This window comes from Gobio gobio (assembly GCF_949357685.1).
Source record: "Gobio gobio genome assembly, chromosome: 12".
NCBI lineage: Eukaryota > Metazoa > Chordata > Actinopteri > Cypriniformes > Gobionidae > Gobio > Gobio gobio.
The window spans coordinates 53,068,347-53,087,985 of record NC_137105.1 but is presented as its reverse complement, the minus strand read 5'-3'; the positions used below and the strand labels follow the sequence as shown (position 1 = coordinate 53,087,985).

At 42.0% G+C, this 19,639-nt stretch overlaps 1 protein-coding gene across 1 annotated transcript in view; it reads right to left on the bottom strand.

The window, feature by feature from the left end:
- Positions 1 to 162: 162 nt before the first annotated feature.
- Positions 163 to 19,639, bottom strand: part of cfap206 (cilia and flagella associated protein 206) — a gene marked incomplete at both ends in the record, with an annotated part of 20,969 nt that continues 1,492 nt past the window's right edge. Inside the window, 10 exons of the mRNA XM_079830517.1 lie at positions 163 to 390; positions 464 to 607; positions 4,733 to 4,926; positions 6,408 to 6,545; positions 6,808 to 7,003; positions 7,184 to 7,303; positions 11,980 to 12,194; positions 12,268 to 12,426; positions 17,572 to 17,760; positions 17,926 to 18,016. Coding sequence (XP_079686643.1) covers positions 163 to 390; positions 464 to 607; positions 4,733 to 4,926; positions 6,408 to 6,545; positions 6,808 to 7,003; positions 7,184 to 7,303; positions 11,980 to 12,194; positions 12,268 to 12,426; positions 17,572 to 17,760; positions 17,926 to 18,016 — 1,674 coding nt within the window. The remainder of the gene's footprint in view (positions 391 to 463; positions 608 to 4,732; positions 4,927 to 6,407; positions 6,546 to 6,807; positions 7,004 to 7,183; positions 7,304 to 11,979; positions 12,195 to 12,267; positions 12,427 to 17,571; positions 17,761 to 17,925; positions 18,017 to 19,639) is intronic.

The following is a 19,639-nucleotide window of genomic DNA, read 5'->3' as shown; positions in this document are numbered from 1 at the left end:
AGCCAATCACATCTGAAGAGCATGAAGGAGAGTCGTTACAGAGGCGTTTCTCTCTTTCTCATAGCGGTCAAGTTAAAATATCCAAACACTAGTCAGTCAGGAGGATCATGTGTAAGGACAGAGACAAATGCTTAATGAGGGAGAGTTTATTGAGTGTGTACATCATTCATCAACAGCTCTGGTTAAATCCACTCTGGTCATGTGTGTGTCTGCACTCGTCTCTCCTCTCAGCCCAGACAGATACACCTGAGGTTTGGGTACATTACTCTCTCCGTCTTGCTTCGTCTGGCTGCTGGCGTCTCTCGGGAGGAACGTCTGTGTGCTGTTGTGCCGTCTCATGTGGCTCAAATCGGTCTGCATTGAGCGCGTGACTTTGTTTCGCAGATTTGCCTAGGACAGAGAGACAGATTCTGGTTAAATTCCTTGTCTGGGGTCATGTGGTTGGGTTAGGTTGGGTTCTCACCAGTTTGATGGCTTTCCTCCTGAGCGCCCACTCGTTCCACTCGTAAGACTTCACGATGTTGGTCTCCAGAGGGTGTATCTCCGTTTGTACGCTGGCGTCACTTTTAGAGATGACTTTCACCAGCAGTTTCTGTCCTGACTGCATCTGAGACACGAGCAGAACACACGCTAGTTTATACTTTTTTACCCTGGATTTTACAGAAATGTTCTTAACCCTTCCCAGCCAATGACGAGTTTTTCCAGCAGTCTGTGTTTAAATGACGGGGCACTATTGCAGATCTTCTGAAACAGCACATGCACATTGAATTGGTTTTGCACTAATCAGCTGTTCCACAAGGTGGCAGCACTGACCCAGGCCATTGTTTCACAGTAGAAAACCAAACTAAAGAGACAGAACAACAACAAAATACCGGAGACTGCATCAACAACAGACGCCCGCATTGACAAGTGCTTGTGTGAGGGCTGGGGGTTAAGAGACACTCGCAACTTTAGTTTAAAACAATACAAAGACATTTTTATCGGTCATAACTTAGAAAAATAGCATAGACACTGGATAAAAATTAGACTTTGCATGTGTTGTCCGCCTGTGTTCATAAAACGCTGGCAGGGGAAAGAGCTAAACTTTGACTAAGTAGAGTAAAGGCCTGTTCACACCAAGGACAATAACTATAAAGATAATGATAAAGTTATAGTTCTAAATATAAACGAATAGCAGAGTTCACACCATAGATATAACAATAACAATATATTGTTGGGATCACTTTCAGAATGCCAATCAGAATCCATTTGAGTTTAAGGGATCGTGCATTTAAAATGGCAGACGACATTGCGGAAAAATCCACCACTGTTTGACAAGTCAACTTAAAGATATATAAACAGTCAGTCATAGAAGTGTTAATAGAGATGAGATCATTATGCCAGGCTAGCAAACAATGTAAAAAGAAATAACCTTAGGTAACATTGTCTTACTTTCTTTGCAGTTGCAGTGAAAAAAACTTGGGGCCAGATTTACTAACCCTTGCTCCAGTGCAAACACTTGTTTGGCGTTAAAAAATGACTGTCAGGATTTACTACCAACACGAGGTGATAAATTAGCGCTGAAAGGCGTGGACAGGGTTATTTCAGCGGCTGATCTTACTGCGTATGCATTTGTAGGAGTTTCTCTTTCAGACGCAGTATTTATGAGAGGAGTAAATTAGTAAGTAAGTCAAATGTATTTTTATAGCACATTTAACACAGCTTGCACTGACCAAAGTGCTGTACATTGTAAGTGAAGGCACATTTCTGGTCAGGTGGCAGTTCCACAGCTGAGGGCCAGCAACAGAAAAGGCTCTGTCACCTTTTTGCTTAAGTCTAGACCATGAGGGACATGGAGAAAACCTTGAGTGGAGGATCTAAGGGACCTGGAGACTACATGGGGATGGATGATATCAGCTATGATATGTACCTGGGGGCCAGGGCGTGAAGAGCTTTAAAAACCATCAGCAGTATTTTAAACTGTATCCTAAATGTGACTGGAAGCCAGTGCAATGAAGCCAGGACAGGTGTAATGTGTTCATACTTGTTTGCATATGTGAGCATCCTAGAAGCTGCATTTTGGACCATCTGAAGCTGTGCCACCATAGTTAGAGGGAGACCAAAGTAAAGTGAATTACAATAGTCTAGGCAGGAAGTTATGAAAGCATGAATTACTTTTTCCAGATCATTATATGACAGAACAGACTTAAGTTTGGAAATTATTCTTAACTGGTAAAAACTGGATTTCACAACAGATGATATTTGTTTATCCATGTTAAGATTAGAGTCTAAAATAACAATCAGGTTACGTGTATGGGGTTTAACATAAGGGGCCAAGGTTGGCAGGGATACAATTATTTGATTTTGAAGGGCCAAAACTTCAGTTTTGTTTTCATTTAACTGAAGGAAATTATTAGCCATCCAAATTTTTATTTCTTTCAGACAGTCTAAAAGAGGCTGCATAGAGTTGCCGGATTTTAGAGGGATGTACAGTTGGGAATCATCTGCATAGAAATGGAACGAGATATTACAATTTCTGATGATGTTACCTAAGGGGAGCATATAGAGGGAGAAAAGTACTGGGCCCAGGATGGATCCTTGGGGGACACCGTAAGGTACAGGGGCAGTGAAAGAAGAATACTGTCTTATGGATAAAAGATCTTTGGTGGAGGAACGAGTGAAACCAGTTAAGAGCTGTAACCTTAATGCCCACCCAGTGTTCGAGACGCTCTAGTGGTGTATCATGGTCTACAGTGTCAAATGCAGGACTAAGATCTAACAGGACCAGAATGACATTATCACCTGAGTCAAGGGTGAGCAACAGGTCATTTGTCACCCTTAACAGGGCTGTCTCAGTGCTGTGATGGGCTTTGAAATGGATTCCAGATTGAAATGGCTCTAGGATCTCTGTTGAGTCGAGGTATGGAAGCAGCTGCGTTAACACCACCTTCTCCAGAATTTTGGATATGAATGGTAGTTTGGAGATAGGCTGGAAATTATTAGCACATTTTACATTTAAATCATGTTTCTTTAGCATAGGCTGGACAACCGCATGCTTGAAACATGTAGGAACAGTGCCGGTGGCAAGGCAGGAGTTAAGAATAAATTGAATGGAGGGACCAATAGCATCAAACACATCTTTGATAATCTGTGAAGGAATAGGATCATGTGGGGCTGTTGATGGTTTCATGTGCTTTACAATGTCCCATAGTTCAGAGTTCATAGTTCCACTGCTTGGAATTGGTCAAAAGTAGCTGTAGCAAAGAAAGAAGCCTTATGTAACGGTGGTACATCTGCTGGCAAAATTAATTTGTCTTTTTTCTATCTATTGGTTCGGGTGCCAGACAGTAAAAAAAAAAAGGTCAAATTTAAATTGTCCCCAGATAGCTCAGATACAGATGTTCTGATGTGGTCAATTTTCTCAGTAAAAAAAGTCAAAAACTCTTCACAGCTATTAGTGGATCGACCTTGGGGGTTAACAATTGAGTTTATGGTATTAAACAAAATTGTAGGGCGATTAGGAAAATTAGTGCGTTCCATTCTGTGAAAGTTGAGCTGGGGAAAAAATATGGCGTCCGAAAGTTGCGTTTGCTGGTCAGTTTGTGTGTAAATGTACGTTTTTTACCAACATTTTCTACTTCTGATGTCATTTCTAGCGATAAATGACTACTGTAGTGATTAAATGTGTTTAGTTCTCACCAGAGCTCTCTCTATTGTGCTGTAGATTATTAAACGGTTACACTGCCTCAGGAGTCTGTCTGAAATCAGTTTTGTGAGGTGCATTTATGCTCAAACACTGCCTCACAAGCCATGGTCTGATAAAGCAGCGAGGCAACGAGTCAGTGCCTAGGTTTTCAGACGCAGCCATTGGCTTGGTGTGTCCCGGGCTTAAAGGTCCCGTTTTTCGTGTTTTTTTTAAGCTTTGATTGTGTTTACAGTGTGCAATATAACATGTGTTCATGTTTCGCGTGTAAAAAAACACAGTATTTTTCACACAATTTACTGATCTGTATACTGCTGTTTTCACTGTCCTCAAAACGGCTTGAAAGATTTCCCCGTTCTATGAAGTCCCTCCTTCAGAAATACGTAACGAGTTCTGATTGTGCCAGCGGTTCCCGTGTTGTGATTGGACAGCAGCTTAGCGCACGCAGAGCGCACGTTACCGGAAAGGTCGCGCCTCTCACCATAACGGGGATGCATGCGCTCAATGATCTCTAAGTACAGCGTCCCTGGGAAAGCCAAACAAAGGTGATTTGACTCCGGGATGAAAATAACAGCGTCTCGACGACATGGCGACAAACAAACTATACAAACGCAACCGAACGCAACACTTCCTCTTCTCCACGCGGGAGCAACAAGGCCACGCCCCCTTTTTCGCGTACTCTTGTGGGCGGAGTTTAGTCGACAAACTGCTCTACTGACGTAATTAAAGCAGGAAATACCAGGATTTAGTCCAAACCAGCCGTTCGCTGTAGGCTTTGAAAGGGAACTTCTGTTAAATAAAATATCTCGCTTGGCATTGAACTTTGAGCTTTATAATTTTACAGGTATTATAAATGCTCTAACAGCAACATTACACACTAACTAAAGTTTGAAAAATGGGATCATGAAGAACAGGACCTTTAAGACGTCGTAAACCTGTTCTTGTTTGATTGGTCTTGCATCTCCAAACAACCTTTATTGTTGTGTATTACTGTCCTAACTGCATTTTGATGTTGGCAAGTATGATATTTGTGTTGATGTGGCGCTGTACCTCAGCGTAGGGAGTCACGCTGGCAAACTCCTGATGCAGCTGGAGCAGCTGGATGAGCTCGGGCGTCCTCTTCGCCATCTCGACCACAGCGGCGGTGTACTCGTCTGCTTTACAGGCGAACTCGCGTGCAGCGCTCCTCGAGCTAAAAGCGTAGTATTTCTCCTTGTGCTTTAGGACGCCAATGTTTGGATTACCTGAGAACAAGAACATTGTGTGCAGGTCAGATGCCCATGGAGACAGTCATAAGCCAGGTTTCCATACGAGGATTTTTTTTGGATCACAGGATCACATTTTTTTGATGGAAATGCTAATTATCGATAATTTTTTGCAAATGTCGACACAATGTTTTTCCGTTTAACTTTAGTGTATAAATTCTATGTCGATACTTCAAATGTCGCGAAAAAATAGTTTGGAAACACTTTTTGTTGAGAAAAACGCAAATAAATGTGGTGTCACATGACAGAATTAGCATCCGCGTTTGTTGCATTGCTCCCGTTAAAGCACCGTTTCTCTGTAGTCGCATTAAATCTATTATATTCATATTGTATATTAAATGATTTTATTACTGTTGGTAAGAATAAGACATGTCGCCTCTCAAACATCATTTATCCTTATTTTTGTAATTTTATCTGTTTTTTACAATCTAATAAAACTTCAGAATAATCAGAAAAACACATGACACTTGTTAATAAAAATACTTTTATGTATACAATTTAATATTATATAATAAAGTTTGGTTTCAAAATGGATGAGGGAAATATAGCACCTTGAAAATCTCGGCAGTGAAAAATAAAAATGGCGTGTGTCAAACGAAGGAAGGCTGTTGAGTTTCAACACTGACATAAAGAAAGGTAAAATACATGTTACGTCTGTGTTGTCTGAATAAATAAGATTAATGTGTAAAAACTGTTTCATGGGCAGGATTGGGCTACTTTACAAATTAAAAATCACAAACATGACACTTGTTAATAAAATTATTTTATAAATACATTTTGTTAATATGTCTAATATCATTTTATCTCAAACTAATTAGAAAAAATAAAGTGGGTTGAATCCAAAAAGCTCTAAATGAATTTTAGAATTGTTAAGACGGCTCTATAGACCATTTAAAACAGTTAAATACATGAATATAAAGTTTAGGTTAAAGCGACATCTGTCTCTGAGAGAAACAACTGAGCAGCGATTTTATGTTTTTGGTCGATTTGATGTTATTAAAAACCAGAACGAATAACTTATTTGGTTTGAATGATTTGAATAAATGCATTCTCGGCAACGTTAAACCTATGCCTGAAAATAGTACGTAGTAAATTGGCGAATTTCAATCGTCTCATTACTCTCTGCATTTAACAAATACTTAGGATGTGAAAGATACAATATAATATGCGATATACGCTAAATTAAGTATGGAAACGACTCGAGGGAAGATTTTTTTTGCATATGCGATAATGTGTTTTTTTAGGGATGACATCATTACGTACACCATTTTATCGGAAAAAGGCCAATGGAAACATCCAACATCAAATCTTTTATTTAACGCATATTCCCTTTGTTGATAGCTGTGCAAAGAGTGGATGGAAACTTGGCTATTGCCTCATTTTCCCAGGTTATCAAATATAAAATATCCATATCAATGTACTTAATTCTGCTATGCGTCGGTCAGAGCATCTCACTGTACCTGGCAGTAAAAGGCCGTTCTTCTGTACGAGGGTCAGTCCACAGAAGCCCTTGTACTGCAGTGGCACGTTCTCAAAGTTAGCTGTGCTCGCAGGAAAAATCCACTCGCATGAACTCATCTCTGACTCTACGATGCGCTCTTCTGAAATAAAACACACGTTAACTGGATGAATCTCATGCAGACACGTCATACATACCCTGACATCGACAGAAAGGAGCTCTGACTATTAAAGAGGACATATTTTAGTTTGTTTTTGGGCTCTTCTAGAACAGGTTTTCATGCTTTCTGACTCCAGAATGCTGCGATTGATCGATCAGAAGTGTTCTAGAGAGATGACCTGTTTGCTGTGACCCTTCTCAAGCACTCAGTAGCACACTAAACAGGCACTGGTGTCACACACCTGCCGTCTCAGCGGATCTGTCCGTGTCCGATGGGATGTGCAGGCCATGTAGCATCAGCTCCAGCTGCTCCAGGCTCAGGAGAGACTGTGCTGACAGGAAGGCTCTCAGGCCGGGCATCACGTTAGTGAGCATGCTCAGAAGCAGCATCTCAGCTTCCAGTGCCGCCCACAGCGTAGCCACCGCTGTGAAATGAGGCTGACAGAGAGAATGACCGATCAATCAACATGTGATCACAAGAGTGGCACTATTGTACTGGAATAACAGAACGATTCTGTAATGGACAAGTAGTACTTATTCAAAACTGGACACTTTGGAATGATGCGCTATATAAATGAATCAATGAGCATTCAGCACAGCATTAGAGAAATCCCTCACAAACACGTGCGCTGTGGGCACTGTAGAGTTAGTGTGCACGGTCTCCCTCAAGAGCGCCATCCGGGTCCCCAGATCCGACTGTAGCCGCATCACTTCCTTCGCACACAGGATGAGGTCCGCCTGGTGTAAACATGAACACCAGATTATTAGACTGATATATTCATTTCTCAGAGAAAAGCGGGTCAGATGGGTTAGAGGATCTCCCAGAAACAGGCAGTACATGACCAGATTATAAACTGGATTGTGAAACGTGGCTAGATGCAACAAATGAACCAGCCGTGACCTGCTTGATGAAGCGTCTAAACCAGTTTGGACCAGCTAGAATCCATGTAAAACCAGATATAATCTAAGGAAGTGAAAGACTGAGAAAACTTGCATAACGCCAAGATGTCTGGTGGAAAACAATTACTCACTGAGAGGACACGTTTCGCAGCCGACGTCGCACAGAGCGAATCAACTGAGAAATGCCTTAATTTACATGTATTTCCCTTCTCTTAAATGTCCCACATCCCACTCAACTTCATGCTGAGAGATCACCCAAAATCTGTGTGATTTGGATGTAGGTTCTCACTGTACAATATTATATGTGTTTGATATTGTTTGAAATGTCTCGTCCCCACAGAAGTATACAAGAAGTTAATGAGAGTTTTAGAGCTTAGAGATATTTTACTCATGACGGGGGGTGTGGCTGTTGGGGCCATTTGGTCTCTTCTTTCAATCCAGGCAAATGGGAGCTCGATTCCATTTAAATTCCCTTTGTTATCAGATGTTTCCATTTGAAAGAGGTTTCGGTCTGGTCTGAGTTACTTAAAGTGATGTAGTAGTGAGTTGGGGGCGCATACTGTAACAAGATTGGCCAGTAACACTGCAAACGCTCTGTTACGTAATATTTAGAAAGTCAGGAAATCTTTCAATTTTTAGGCTATTTTGGAATATTTTATGTTATATACGAATTATCTTTGAATTGATTATGTAATTGGCATTATACATTTACCTGTTAATAAATTGTTACATTTTTGATCCTTTCTGAATTATTCTGTAATTATTAACTATCTCCAGTACGGAACGCTATAATTGCAACAAAAGGTTAAAACAGAATGATTAAATTTGTGACTAACTATTAAATATAAATGACCAAACAACCAATTGGCATTCTATCCTAAATTCGAGATTATGATAAATGGAGTCAGATAAAGATGAATTACAAAATAATCCATTCTACTCCGAATGCGCAGCGACCTTCTAACTGCTATCGTTACCGTTGTTGGAACGAATTTAGCAGTCTTACAGAAGCTTGTTTCCACTACAGAATAAAAAAAGGCAAATAAAAAATCCCAGTCATTGTTTTAGTTTGGCTTTCCCTATTCCGGCTTTGCCTCATTCGTTGTTAGTTGCCTTGGTTTGAATTACACGCCTGTTTCCTTTTAGCTTTATATTGCCTTGAGTTTGAGTGGTTCTCGGTCTGGTGTTGTCTTTGTATTCAAGCTGTTCTGTTTGCTCCAGTTTGGATTATCTTTCTTTTGTTTGTCACATCTCCCCTTCCTTACCCTGCCTGAACTGCAACAACTACGCTATTAAACAGCTAAAAATGTGCAGTTACACAAACCATGTTCCCGTTCGCCATCTCAGAGTCATCCTTAGAAACGCTTTGAACATCATAGACTATGTGACTACCGTAAATATATCATAAATGCATTACTATTAGTAATATGCGTGGCTAAGGACTTCATTTGGACAACTTTAAAGGAGATTTTCTCAATGTTTAGATTTTTTTGCACCCTCAGATTCCAGATTTTCAAATAGTTCGGCCAAATATTATCATATTCTAACAAACCACACCTCAATGGAAAGATTATTCAGCTTTGATATGATGTATAAATCTCAATTTCAAAAAATGTACCCTTATTACTGGTTTTGTGATCCAAGGTCACATATAGTTCATCATAATATACATCATATACATAATTCACACGCTATATTGCTAAATATACACAAGTTTTCATACAGAAAAATTCCAGGATAACCTGCTTCTCTTCTTCCTCTGCTTCAGAGAATAGTTAATGATATGCTAAGCCCCGCCCCCTAGTGACATCAGAAACACCGGCGATTTCAAACAGTGTTTTTGAGACCATAGTTGCCAAGTCCGCGTATAACACGCGACTTTGGGCTTCTTTTTTTGGCAAGTCGCGTTAAAAAATCACAATAAAAAAAAAATTGTAATGTATTTAAAATTACAGGCTATTATAAAAAAACAAGTATACTAATAATAACAGTAGGAATGGTTCGATTTAATTTTATTATAAATATGTGGCTATATTGCAGTGCTCCTTTGGTGCTTGCCTGTGTCCCAATGTGCATATCCATCCTAAATAGTATGTGACAGTAATTTTCAATACTATTTAGGGCAGATAGTGTGCACATGAGATGTAGGGCTTATCTTTTTCAAGGTTTGCAGTGTGTGTGTTCACTACTCACTGCTCCTAATATGTGTGCACTAACTCTGACTATGGGTTACCATAATTGGCCTTCATGTCACTTTTTTTGTTTTGTTTTCTCCAAACCTCTTCTGATCGGAGGATATTGTCCTTTATTGCAATTTGATGATTTTGTAAAATCACATCTGTTTTTGCTTTTCATACTCTATTTTGCAGTTGAAAATATAATTTTTTTTATTATAAATAATATTGATGATAATAAATAATATAATAATATTGGGCTTGTTTTTGAAGCTGCGGTTGCTTATTTGTCTCGCGAGAGTTGGCACCACAGTTTGAGACTTTGGGCCCTATTCTAACGATCTGAAACGCAAGTGTCAACGCGTGAAGCGCAAGTAACTTTGTGGGCGGGTCTCGGCGCTGTTGCTATTTTCCCGGCGGGATAAATGGCTCTTGCGCCCGGCGCAAATCTAAAATGGGTTGGTCTGAAGTAGCTTCATTATTCATAGGTGTGGTTTGGGCGTAACGTGAATAAACCAATCAGAGCGTCATCCAACATTCCCTTTAAAAGCAGGTGCATAAGTTCCATTATGGATTGCTATTATTATGGCGTATTTACCAGGCGCACGCCAGGAGCGGTTCACAGCCGAGGAGACTGATGTTCTTGTAAGAGCAGTGAAAGACAGAGAAGTGAAGTTGTAATGTTGTACATTATGGTAAAGGTGATTTCACAGTTTTTTTTTTCAGTCTTTCAGTTTTTTCAGTTTTTCAGTCGATTTTTTTTCCGGGTTCTTGACGGACAAACCAATTTGTCAGATGTCCTTATATACATATATGTCTTGCCACTATTGGGCAAACAGGTCTTATCCTTAATTATTACAATTAGCCTGAATCATTTGTAAGCTAGATTTATGCCTATTTTTTCACATCTTCGTGGCACACCACAATGATTTCCGTCATCTCATGTGTTAATAATTTTTTAGTGTAACAATTTATGATTTGCAAAAATAACTGTTGCATCTGTGTAGATTACATGAGCAAAGTGTATGCGCGTTGTGCACGCTATACATTATGGTCAAGCATGCGCCCTTAAAATAGCATAATGAACAACGCACAACGCGCCACTGACTTTAGACTAGGTTTTTTCTGGTCAGTGGCGCAATTGTTTAATGGAACAGCAAAATAGCAGCAGGGATTGTTTGCGCCGGAACACGCCTCCTTTTTTGCGCTGAACCGCCCAGGTAGCGCAAGTTCATTCACTAGTTTAGCGACGTGCTTCTGTGGAGGGAAAAGCGCGCTTTGCGCGGGTGCAAAATAGGAATGACACATGCGTCGGTGTACAAAGTCAATTGCGCTGGGTGCAAGATAGGGCCCTTTGTATTTTGCAGTTTTAAAGAGTAAATGATTTCTGTCTGAAACACCACATGCCCATATAAACAACATTAAAGGGTTAGTTCACCCAAAAATGTAAATTCTGTCATTAATTCCTCACCCTCATGTGGTTGGACACCCGTCAGACCTCCGTTCATCTTCAGACACAAATGAAGATATTTTAGTGTAAAGCTGATGCTGAGAAAGGCTTCAGATAGGCCTCCATTGGCATTCAGTACATTTACACTCACAAGACCCATAAAAGGCACTAAAAACGCAGTTACAAAGTCCATCTCACCACAGTGACTCTACAATAATTTTACGAAGCGACGATAATAGTTTTTGTGCGCAAAAAAAAATCTAAATAACACCTTTATCCAGCTTGTTCTTGTCTTCCGTGTGTGTCTCCACGACGCATGTGCGAGAATATGAGCAGATCCGGCGTTCGGACACATGACCCAGAAGAGATTTGTTTACAGCAGAGGAAGACGTGCGTATCTCAGCTGTTGAATTCTACACTGATCGTGCTTTAGGTCTCGGTGTAGAGCTCAAAATCGGACTTAAGTGTGTATTTGATGGATTCCCGAACGCCGGATCTGTTTATATTCTCACGCATGCGTCGTGGAGACACACACGGAAGACAAGAACAAGCTGGATAAAGGCGTTATTTTGATTTTTTTTTGCGCACAAAAACTATTGTCGTCGCTTCGTAAAATGATTGTAGAGTCACTGTGGTGAGATGGACTTTGTAACGGCGTTTTTAGAGCCTTTTATGGGTCTTGTGAGTGTAAATGTACTGAATGCCAATGGAGGCCTATCTGAAGCCTTTCTCAGCATCAGATTTACACTAAAATATCTTCATTTGTGTCTGAAGATGAACGGAGGTCTGACGGGTGTCCAACCACATGAGGCTCAGTCATTAATGACAGAACTTACATTTTTGGGTGAACTAACCCTTTAAACACTTTAAGCCTGGTTTGTGAAACCCACCAGTATGAGTTTGAGGAAGGCCTCGTGCTGCCGCGTGTTATACAGAGCCTGTCTGAGCAGATCTGGGTGTAGGGGGAAGTTGGGTCGGGCCATGTCCTGCTCAGAGATCTTCTCCAGCAGGGCTGTGTACCGCCAGACCAGCCGCTGCGCTCCGGCCAGCTCACTCTCCACATCAGCCACTGCGGCCGGCACCGCCTCGCTCAGGATGGCCGGCACTGCAGAAACACACATGAGGAACTGACCACTGATGCTACAGCGCCTGTGTGAGAGACTCAAACCAGCACGTACAGTTCTGGATGCCCTCTCCTCCCTTCTGGACGTCCTTGTTGAAGAGGCGTATGCCGCTGACGATCAGGGTAAGTTGGGTCAGCTGCTTTTCTTTGTCTTGTTTCAGCAGAGACATGAAGGTCGCCAGCTGTGACTGAGGGAAGACGCTCTGCAGAGCCGCTGCAACACACACATTTTATTAAGTGTCTGCGCTATAGCATGTTTACAATGATTAGAAACCGTCCCTGAAAGCAAACTCTATACAATATAAGTGGAGCAAACTATTCAATAACTTGCTTTAACACGTACACGCTATCGCCAAAAGTATTGAGCCGCTCCTCCATCCCTGAGTTCAGGTGTTAAACCCCTTCATGGCCACAGGTGTGAAACTCCAGCTCTAGTGCAGACGCTTCTACACACATTAGAGAGAGAATGGGCCGCTCTCAGGTGTGTGTGTGTGTGTGTGTGTGTGTGTGTGTGTTAGGGCTGCACGATTAACCTCTATCGCATCGATATTGAGGTTTTAACTCCCGCAATAACCTAACCTCAGGAGTCGGAGGTTTTTTCCCCCGCCTCTGACATTTGAGTGACAAACCTATTAGCCAATCAAAATGTTCGAATCTCGCGTTCGTGGCTTGCTGGCCAATTAGAAATGGCAATGGAAACAAGGTTGTATGATGCGATGCACCGGGCGTGGCAGGCGGCTTTCTGTCAGCAGCAAAGCAGCTAACACACAACGTGTCGTGTAAGTTACCTCGAATTGTGCCTCAAATTGTGAAAAAGCTTGTAACTAGGGTAGGTAGATAATAGGTAAATAGGTAGATAATATACTATCTTTACATAAATAGCTACTATTCTCTTAAAACTATAATTTCGTTATTTTTACTAACCCAAATAATGACTCATCCGCTAGTTTGCACGTGAGGGGGAAAATAGGTTCCTTCCACTTAAGAGTTGAGCTCTTTTTATTTTAATATAACTCTTTACATAAATTCTATTTTCTACTTTTTAAAAAATTACTTCGTTATTTTACTAACCCAGTGTTTTGTATGTGAATGCTGTTTGACGTGAATATTACCACAGGAGTGAAGCACAAAGCTTAGCCTAGAAAGGAAATAATGGTCAGATTGCACTTTTTCATTCTGTTTTGCGATCTGGATCTGGATCACTCGACTTTCCGTGAATTTTAACAATAGGCCTAGTCCATTTTATCCCAATGGACATGGACATCTAGTTTCTTTTCCCAAGTCTTCACTCGCGTCGCACCCATGTTAACGGGATTATAAACGTTTCTTCCTTTCGTTTGCTTATAATTAAGTCTATTATAACTATTCACATCCTTTACTGTGGTAAAGTATAAAAAACACTGTAGGACGAATACCTTATTACTTCAAATTTTATTTAACACAGTTTGTTATTAAACTTGGTAAGGCGCGTCAAGTTTGGTTTATTTGAATAGCGCATTTCACACACACACACACACACGCGCGCGCGCGCGCCGGTGATTTTAGTTTCGTTTTCTCTGGCAGTGAATAATCAAAGATTGCCTAAATGTCTTGACCCCGTGGAAGATAAAATCCGCTCTTCAGACCTTTTACAACAAGTGTTGCTTTGCAACATCAGTAGAACATATGATGATGAAGATATTCGAAAAAGTGTCTATCCAGCTTGTGTCCCATTCCTCTCAAAGCGCAGAGCGGTAGGCCTATATGACGCATCTTTGCAGGGAAATAGTATGAATCAAATATTTTTCTAACTAATATTTAATTCTCTTATATTCTTGAGGTTACCATTATTTACTGAAAATCGTTTAAATGTTTTATAGGCTGTGTTGTTTCACTGACGGAAGTGCTTAAATAAACAGGCATTATGGATGTTTCAGCCTCAAATGATTTCAAAATGTAGGCTATATATATATATATATCTGGCATAGACTACAATATTTAAAATTGCATATATGCATTAGTTACATTCTCAATTTAATTTACAGAGCAATCCCTGCTAAGTTTTTAGTTTAACTAATACTAGAAGAGGATTTGTGTCTGTCGGCACTCACAACAGACTCGCAACGGGGGCGTGGCATCACGATGGTTGCGCTCCATCGTGATGTCGGTCAGCCATCCATCGGCACAACCCTACTTGTAACTGCGCAGAAATGGCCGAAGGCACTTCTTCGGTGACGGGAGAGGAAGCGGAGCACTTGGTTAACAAGAAGGGTGGTTCAGCTGTTTGGACTTATTTTGGATTCGCGAAGAATGACGTGGAGCAAAAGAGTGCTAAATGTAAAATATGTCGACGTGCCGTGGCCAGATCCAGAGGAAACACTACCAATCTATACCAGCATCTTAAAAATGTTGGTGTTTTATAGTAAAAAACCTTTAATGTAGCACTCTGACACAGTTTCTGATTTTGCACTTTCTTATCTTGCAGAAGGCTGGATAAGGTGTTGTTTTTAATTGTCATTGTCATTTATTTTAAAATGTCTGCAATATAACAGTTTCATGTTCAGTAAATTGCAGTGGACTACAGAATTATTTTGTTTTTCTAATTGTAAATCTAATAAGAATTCATTTTCTATTTTTCAGTGTTTAAGATTGTTAAATTTAAAAACAAAATAAATGACCAAGTGGTTAAGTTAATTTCCATTATGTCGTCTTTTTCTTTGGTATTTAGGTTCAGGTATTTAATAATCACGAAGCATCAAACAATCTCATTACCTCAATCACTATGTATGTAGTTTATTTAACCCTCTGTGCTGTAAAAGTAACAACATATTTTATTCATAATTTTAGGTTTTATGCACTTAAAAGTATCGAACGCAAAAATCGAAAATCGCACCGCAATCGCAATATTTGTCAGAAAAACCGCAATTAGGTTTTTTCTCAAAATCGTGCAGCCCTAGTGTGTGTGTTCGCTTCTACACACATTAGTGAGAGAATGGGCCACTCTCAGGAGTGTGTGTGTGTGTGTGTGTGTGTGTGTGTGTGTGTGTGTGTTTTGGCTTCTACACACATTAGTGAGAGAATGGGCCACTCACAGGAGTGTGTGTGTGTGTGTGTGTGTGTGTGTGTGTGTGTGTGTGTGTGTGTGTGTGTGTGTGTGTGTGTGTGTGTGTGTGTGTGTGTGTGTGTGTGTGTGTTCGCTTCTACACACATTAGTGAGAGAATGGGCCACTCTCAGGAGTGTGTGTGTGTGTGTGTGTGTGTGTGTGTGTGTGTGTGTGTGTTCGCTTCTACACACATTAGTGAGAGAATGGGCCACTCTCAGGAGTGTGTGTGTGTGTGTGTGTGTGTGTGTGTGTGTGTGTTCGCTTCTACACACATTAGTGAGAGAATGGGCCACTCTCAGGAGTGTGTGTGTGTGTGTGTGTGTGTGTGTGTGTGTGTGTGTGTGTGTGTGTGTGTGTGTGTGTGTGTGTGTGTGTGTGTGTGTGTGTGTGTGTGTGTGTGTGTGTGTGTGTGTGTGTGTGTGTTCGCTTCTACACACATTAGTGAGAGAATGGGCCGCTCTCAGGAGCTCAGAGAACTCAAGTGTGGGGCCGTGATCGGTGGAGCCTGTGCAATAAGGCCAAATATTATACTAAATATTCCACGCTAAACTGTTAGTGGGATTATAACAAAGTGGAAGCGATTGGGAACAACAGCAACTCAGCCACAAAGAGCGGGGTCAGCACATGCTGAGGGTCACAGAGCGGGGTCAGCACATGCTGAGGGTCACAGAGCGGGGTCAGCACATGCTGAGGGTCACAGAGCGGGGTCAGCACATGCTGAGGGTCACAGAGCGGGGTCAGCACATGCTGAGGGTCACAGAGCGGGGTCAGCACATGCTGAGGGTCACAGAGCGGGGTCAGCGCATGCTGAGGGTCACAGAGCGGGGTCAGCGCATGCTGAGGGTCACAGAGCGGGGTCAGCGCATGCTGAGGGTCACAGAGCGGGGTCAGCTCATGCTGAGGGTCACAGAGCGGGGTCAACACATGCTGAGGGTCACAGAGCGGGGTCAGCACATGCTGAGGGTCACAGAGCGGGGTCAGCACATGCTGAGGGTCACAGAGCGGGGTCAGCGCATGCTGAGGGTCACAGAGCGGGGTCAGCACATGCTGAGGGTCACAGAGCGGGGTCAGCGCATGCTGAGGGTCACAGAGCGGGGTCAGCGCATGCTGAGGGTCACAGAGCGGGGTCAGCGCATGCTGAGGGTCACAGAGCGGGGTCAGCACATGCTGAGGGTCACAGAGCGGGGTCAGCACATGCTGAGGGTCACAGAGCGGGGTCAGCGCATGCTGAGGCTCACAGAGCGGGGTCAGCACATGCTGAGGGTCACAGAGCGGGGTCAGCGCATGCTGAGGGTCACAGAAGTCTCCAACTTTCTGCAGAGTCAAGAGCTCCAGATCTCCAAACTCCTGTGGCCTTCAGATGAGCTCAAGAACAGTGTGTAGAGCTTCATGGAATGGGTTTCCATGGCCGAGCAGCTCATCCAAGCCTTACATCACCAAGTGCAATGCAAAGCGTGGGATGCAGTGGGGTAAAGTGCGCCGCCACTGGACTCTAGAGCAGTGGAGACGTGTTCTCTGAGTGACCAATCACGCTTCTCTGTCTGACAATCCCATGGACGAGTCTGGGTTTTGCGGTTGCCATGAGAACGGGACTCGCCTGACTGCATTGTGCCAAGTGTAAAGTTTGGTGGAGGGGGGGTTATGGGGTGTGGTTGTTTTTCAGGGGTTGGTTTCAGTGAAAGGAACTCTTAATGCTTCACCAAGACATTTTGGACAATTTCATGCTCCCAACTTTGTGGGAACAGTTTGGGGACGGCCCCTTCCTGTCCCAGCATGACTGACCAGTGCACAAAGCGTCTCCATAAAGACATGGATGAGGAGTTTGGTGTGGAGGAACTTGAGTCCTGACCTCAGCCCGATAGAACAGCTTTGGGATGAATTAGAGCAGAGACTGAGAGCCAGGCCTTCCCGTCCAACATCACAAATGCGCTTCTAGAAGATTCCCCATAAACACACTCCTAAACCTTGAGGAAAGAAGAGCTGAAGCTGTTAGAGCTGCAAAGGGTGGGCGACTCCATATTAAACCCTACGGATTAAGAATGGGATGGCATTACAGCTCATGTGCATGTGAAGGCAGGCGTCAAAACACCTTTAGCAATATAGTGTATCTCGGAACAATATCTTGAGGAGAGGTCGTGGGCTTTAGCTTGAGCACAACAAGAGGAGGTTGGCTCATATTGGGATTGAGTAACACCATCTATTTCCCCAAATGCACCATGTATATTAGTTTGTGTGTGGTTAAGCTATAGTTGGTTGATTCGGGTGTTGTGCAGTACCTGTGGTTTCTCTGACGGAGGTAATGTCCGTGGCCGAGCCGAGGTTGGAGCGCTGCATGATGTAGCTGATGATCTTGCTGTACAGGTTCTGCAGGTCCTCTCTGGTCTTGGCCCGGCTGTCGGTGATCTCTCTGCTCAGAGACAGCAGACCAGACTGCAGAACCTTCTGCTGCATCTCCAGAAACTCACCTGGACACAGACAGACAATCAGATTCCACCTTTAAAATGACACTAAACAACAATTAATGTGGCCACACATTAAGCATCAGAGCAGAAGGAAATGAGGTTACAACTGCTCTAAATAAATGACCCTCGCTGGATATCGCTGTTGCTCTTGTTGGTGTTCACACTTACGTCGAGATGTGTAGTTCATGTCGAAGTACACCTGCATCTTGATGGTGTGTAGAGTTGGACTGGTCTGGTCCATGAGTCTGTCCACACACAGCTGAACACAGGACAGACAGTGGCATTGAGTCACGCTACACTTACTGTACTTAAGACACACTCTGATGTTGGCGAGAGAGAGCCTGGCCTGGATGTCTAATATCATGAGTTTTTAAGGAAAGCAACTATTTTAAAGGTTCATGAATTTTTACATGAGTTATGTGTGTTGAACATATATAGAAGACATTGTTGTTACCACTAGAAAACTAGCTAATTTTAAGCTTTTTTGCGCTATTTTCATTTTCTGGGTTTAAATGCGTCTTTGTCAACTTCGATGACTCATCAATGTCTCATAATTATTAATGAGACTGCATGTCCTTATCCAATGAGAAGACCCCTGTCTTAATTATTCACAAGAGCGCATGTCCTTATCCAATGAGAAGACGCCTGGCTTAATTATTCATTAGACTGCATGTCCTTATCCAATGAGAAGACCCCTGTCTTAATTATTCACAAGAGCGCATGTCCTTATCCAATGAGAAGACGCCTGGCTTAATTATTCATTAGACTGCATGTCCTTATCCAATGAGAAGACGCCTGGCTTAATTATTCATTAGACTGCATGTCCTTATCCAATGAGAAGACGCCTGGCTTAATTATTCACGAGACTGCATGTCCTTATCCAATGAGAAGACGCCTGGCTTAATTATTCATTAGACTGCATGTCCTTATCCAATGAGAAGAACACTGGCTTAATTATTCATGAGACTGCATGTCCTTATCCAATGAGAAGACGACTAGCTTAATTATTCACGAGACTGCATGTCCTTATCCAATGAGAAGAAGTCTGGCTTAATTATTCATGAGACTGCATGTCTTTATCCAAAGAGAAGACGCCTGGCTTAATTATTCATGAGACTGCATGTCCTTATCCAATGAGAAGACGCCTGGCTTAATTATTCATGAGACTGCATGTCTTTATCCAAAGAGAAGACGCCTGGCTTAATTATTCACGAGACTGCATGTCCTTATCCAATGAGAAGAAGTCTGGCTTAATTATTCATGAGACTGCATGTCTTTATCCAAAGAGAAGAAGCTTGGCTTAATTATTCATGAGACTGCATGTCCTTACCCAATGAGAAGAAGCTTGGCTTAATTATTCATGAGACTGCATGTCTTTATCCAACGGGAAGACGTCTGGCTTAATTATTCATGAGACTGCATGTCTTTATCCAACGGGAAGACGTCTGGCTTAATTATTCATGAGACTGCATGTCCTCATCCGATGAGAATTATCTTAATGGTTCCCGACAGCACGTGTGGATCTCCTCTGATCTGGGAATGATTCACTTCTTTCTCATGAGTGTGTGAGTTCAGCGTGTCGTGTGGGTTTATTGTGATTATCAAAAACATGTGGTGACTGTGAACAGAACTTCATAAGGTTTACTGACAATATTACAATGTTTTCTTGGTACTTCAGTTTTTAGTACTGACACAAATTTCACGATTCGATTTCAATTCTTAAGCTTGTAATCTAGATTCAATACCAATTCATCAGGTCCTGGGGAAAATCACAGTTTCTCTGAATTTAAATATTCTTGGACACATTTGGGATAAAGTCAACACAATATATAACACTGATCTAGAGGATATTTAAATCCTGAAATCTTACATATTGTGCCTT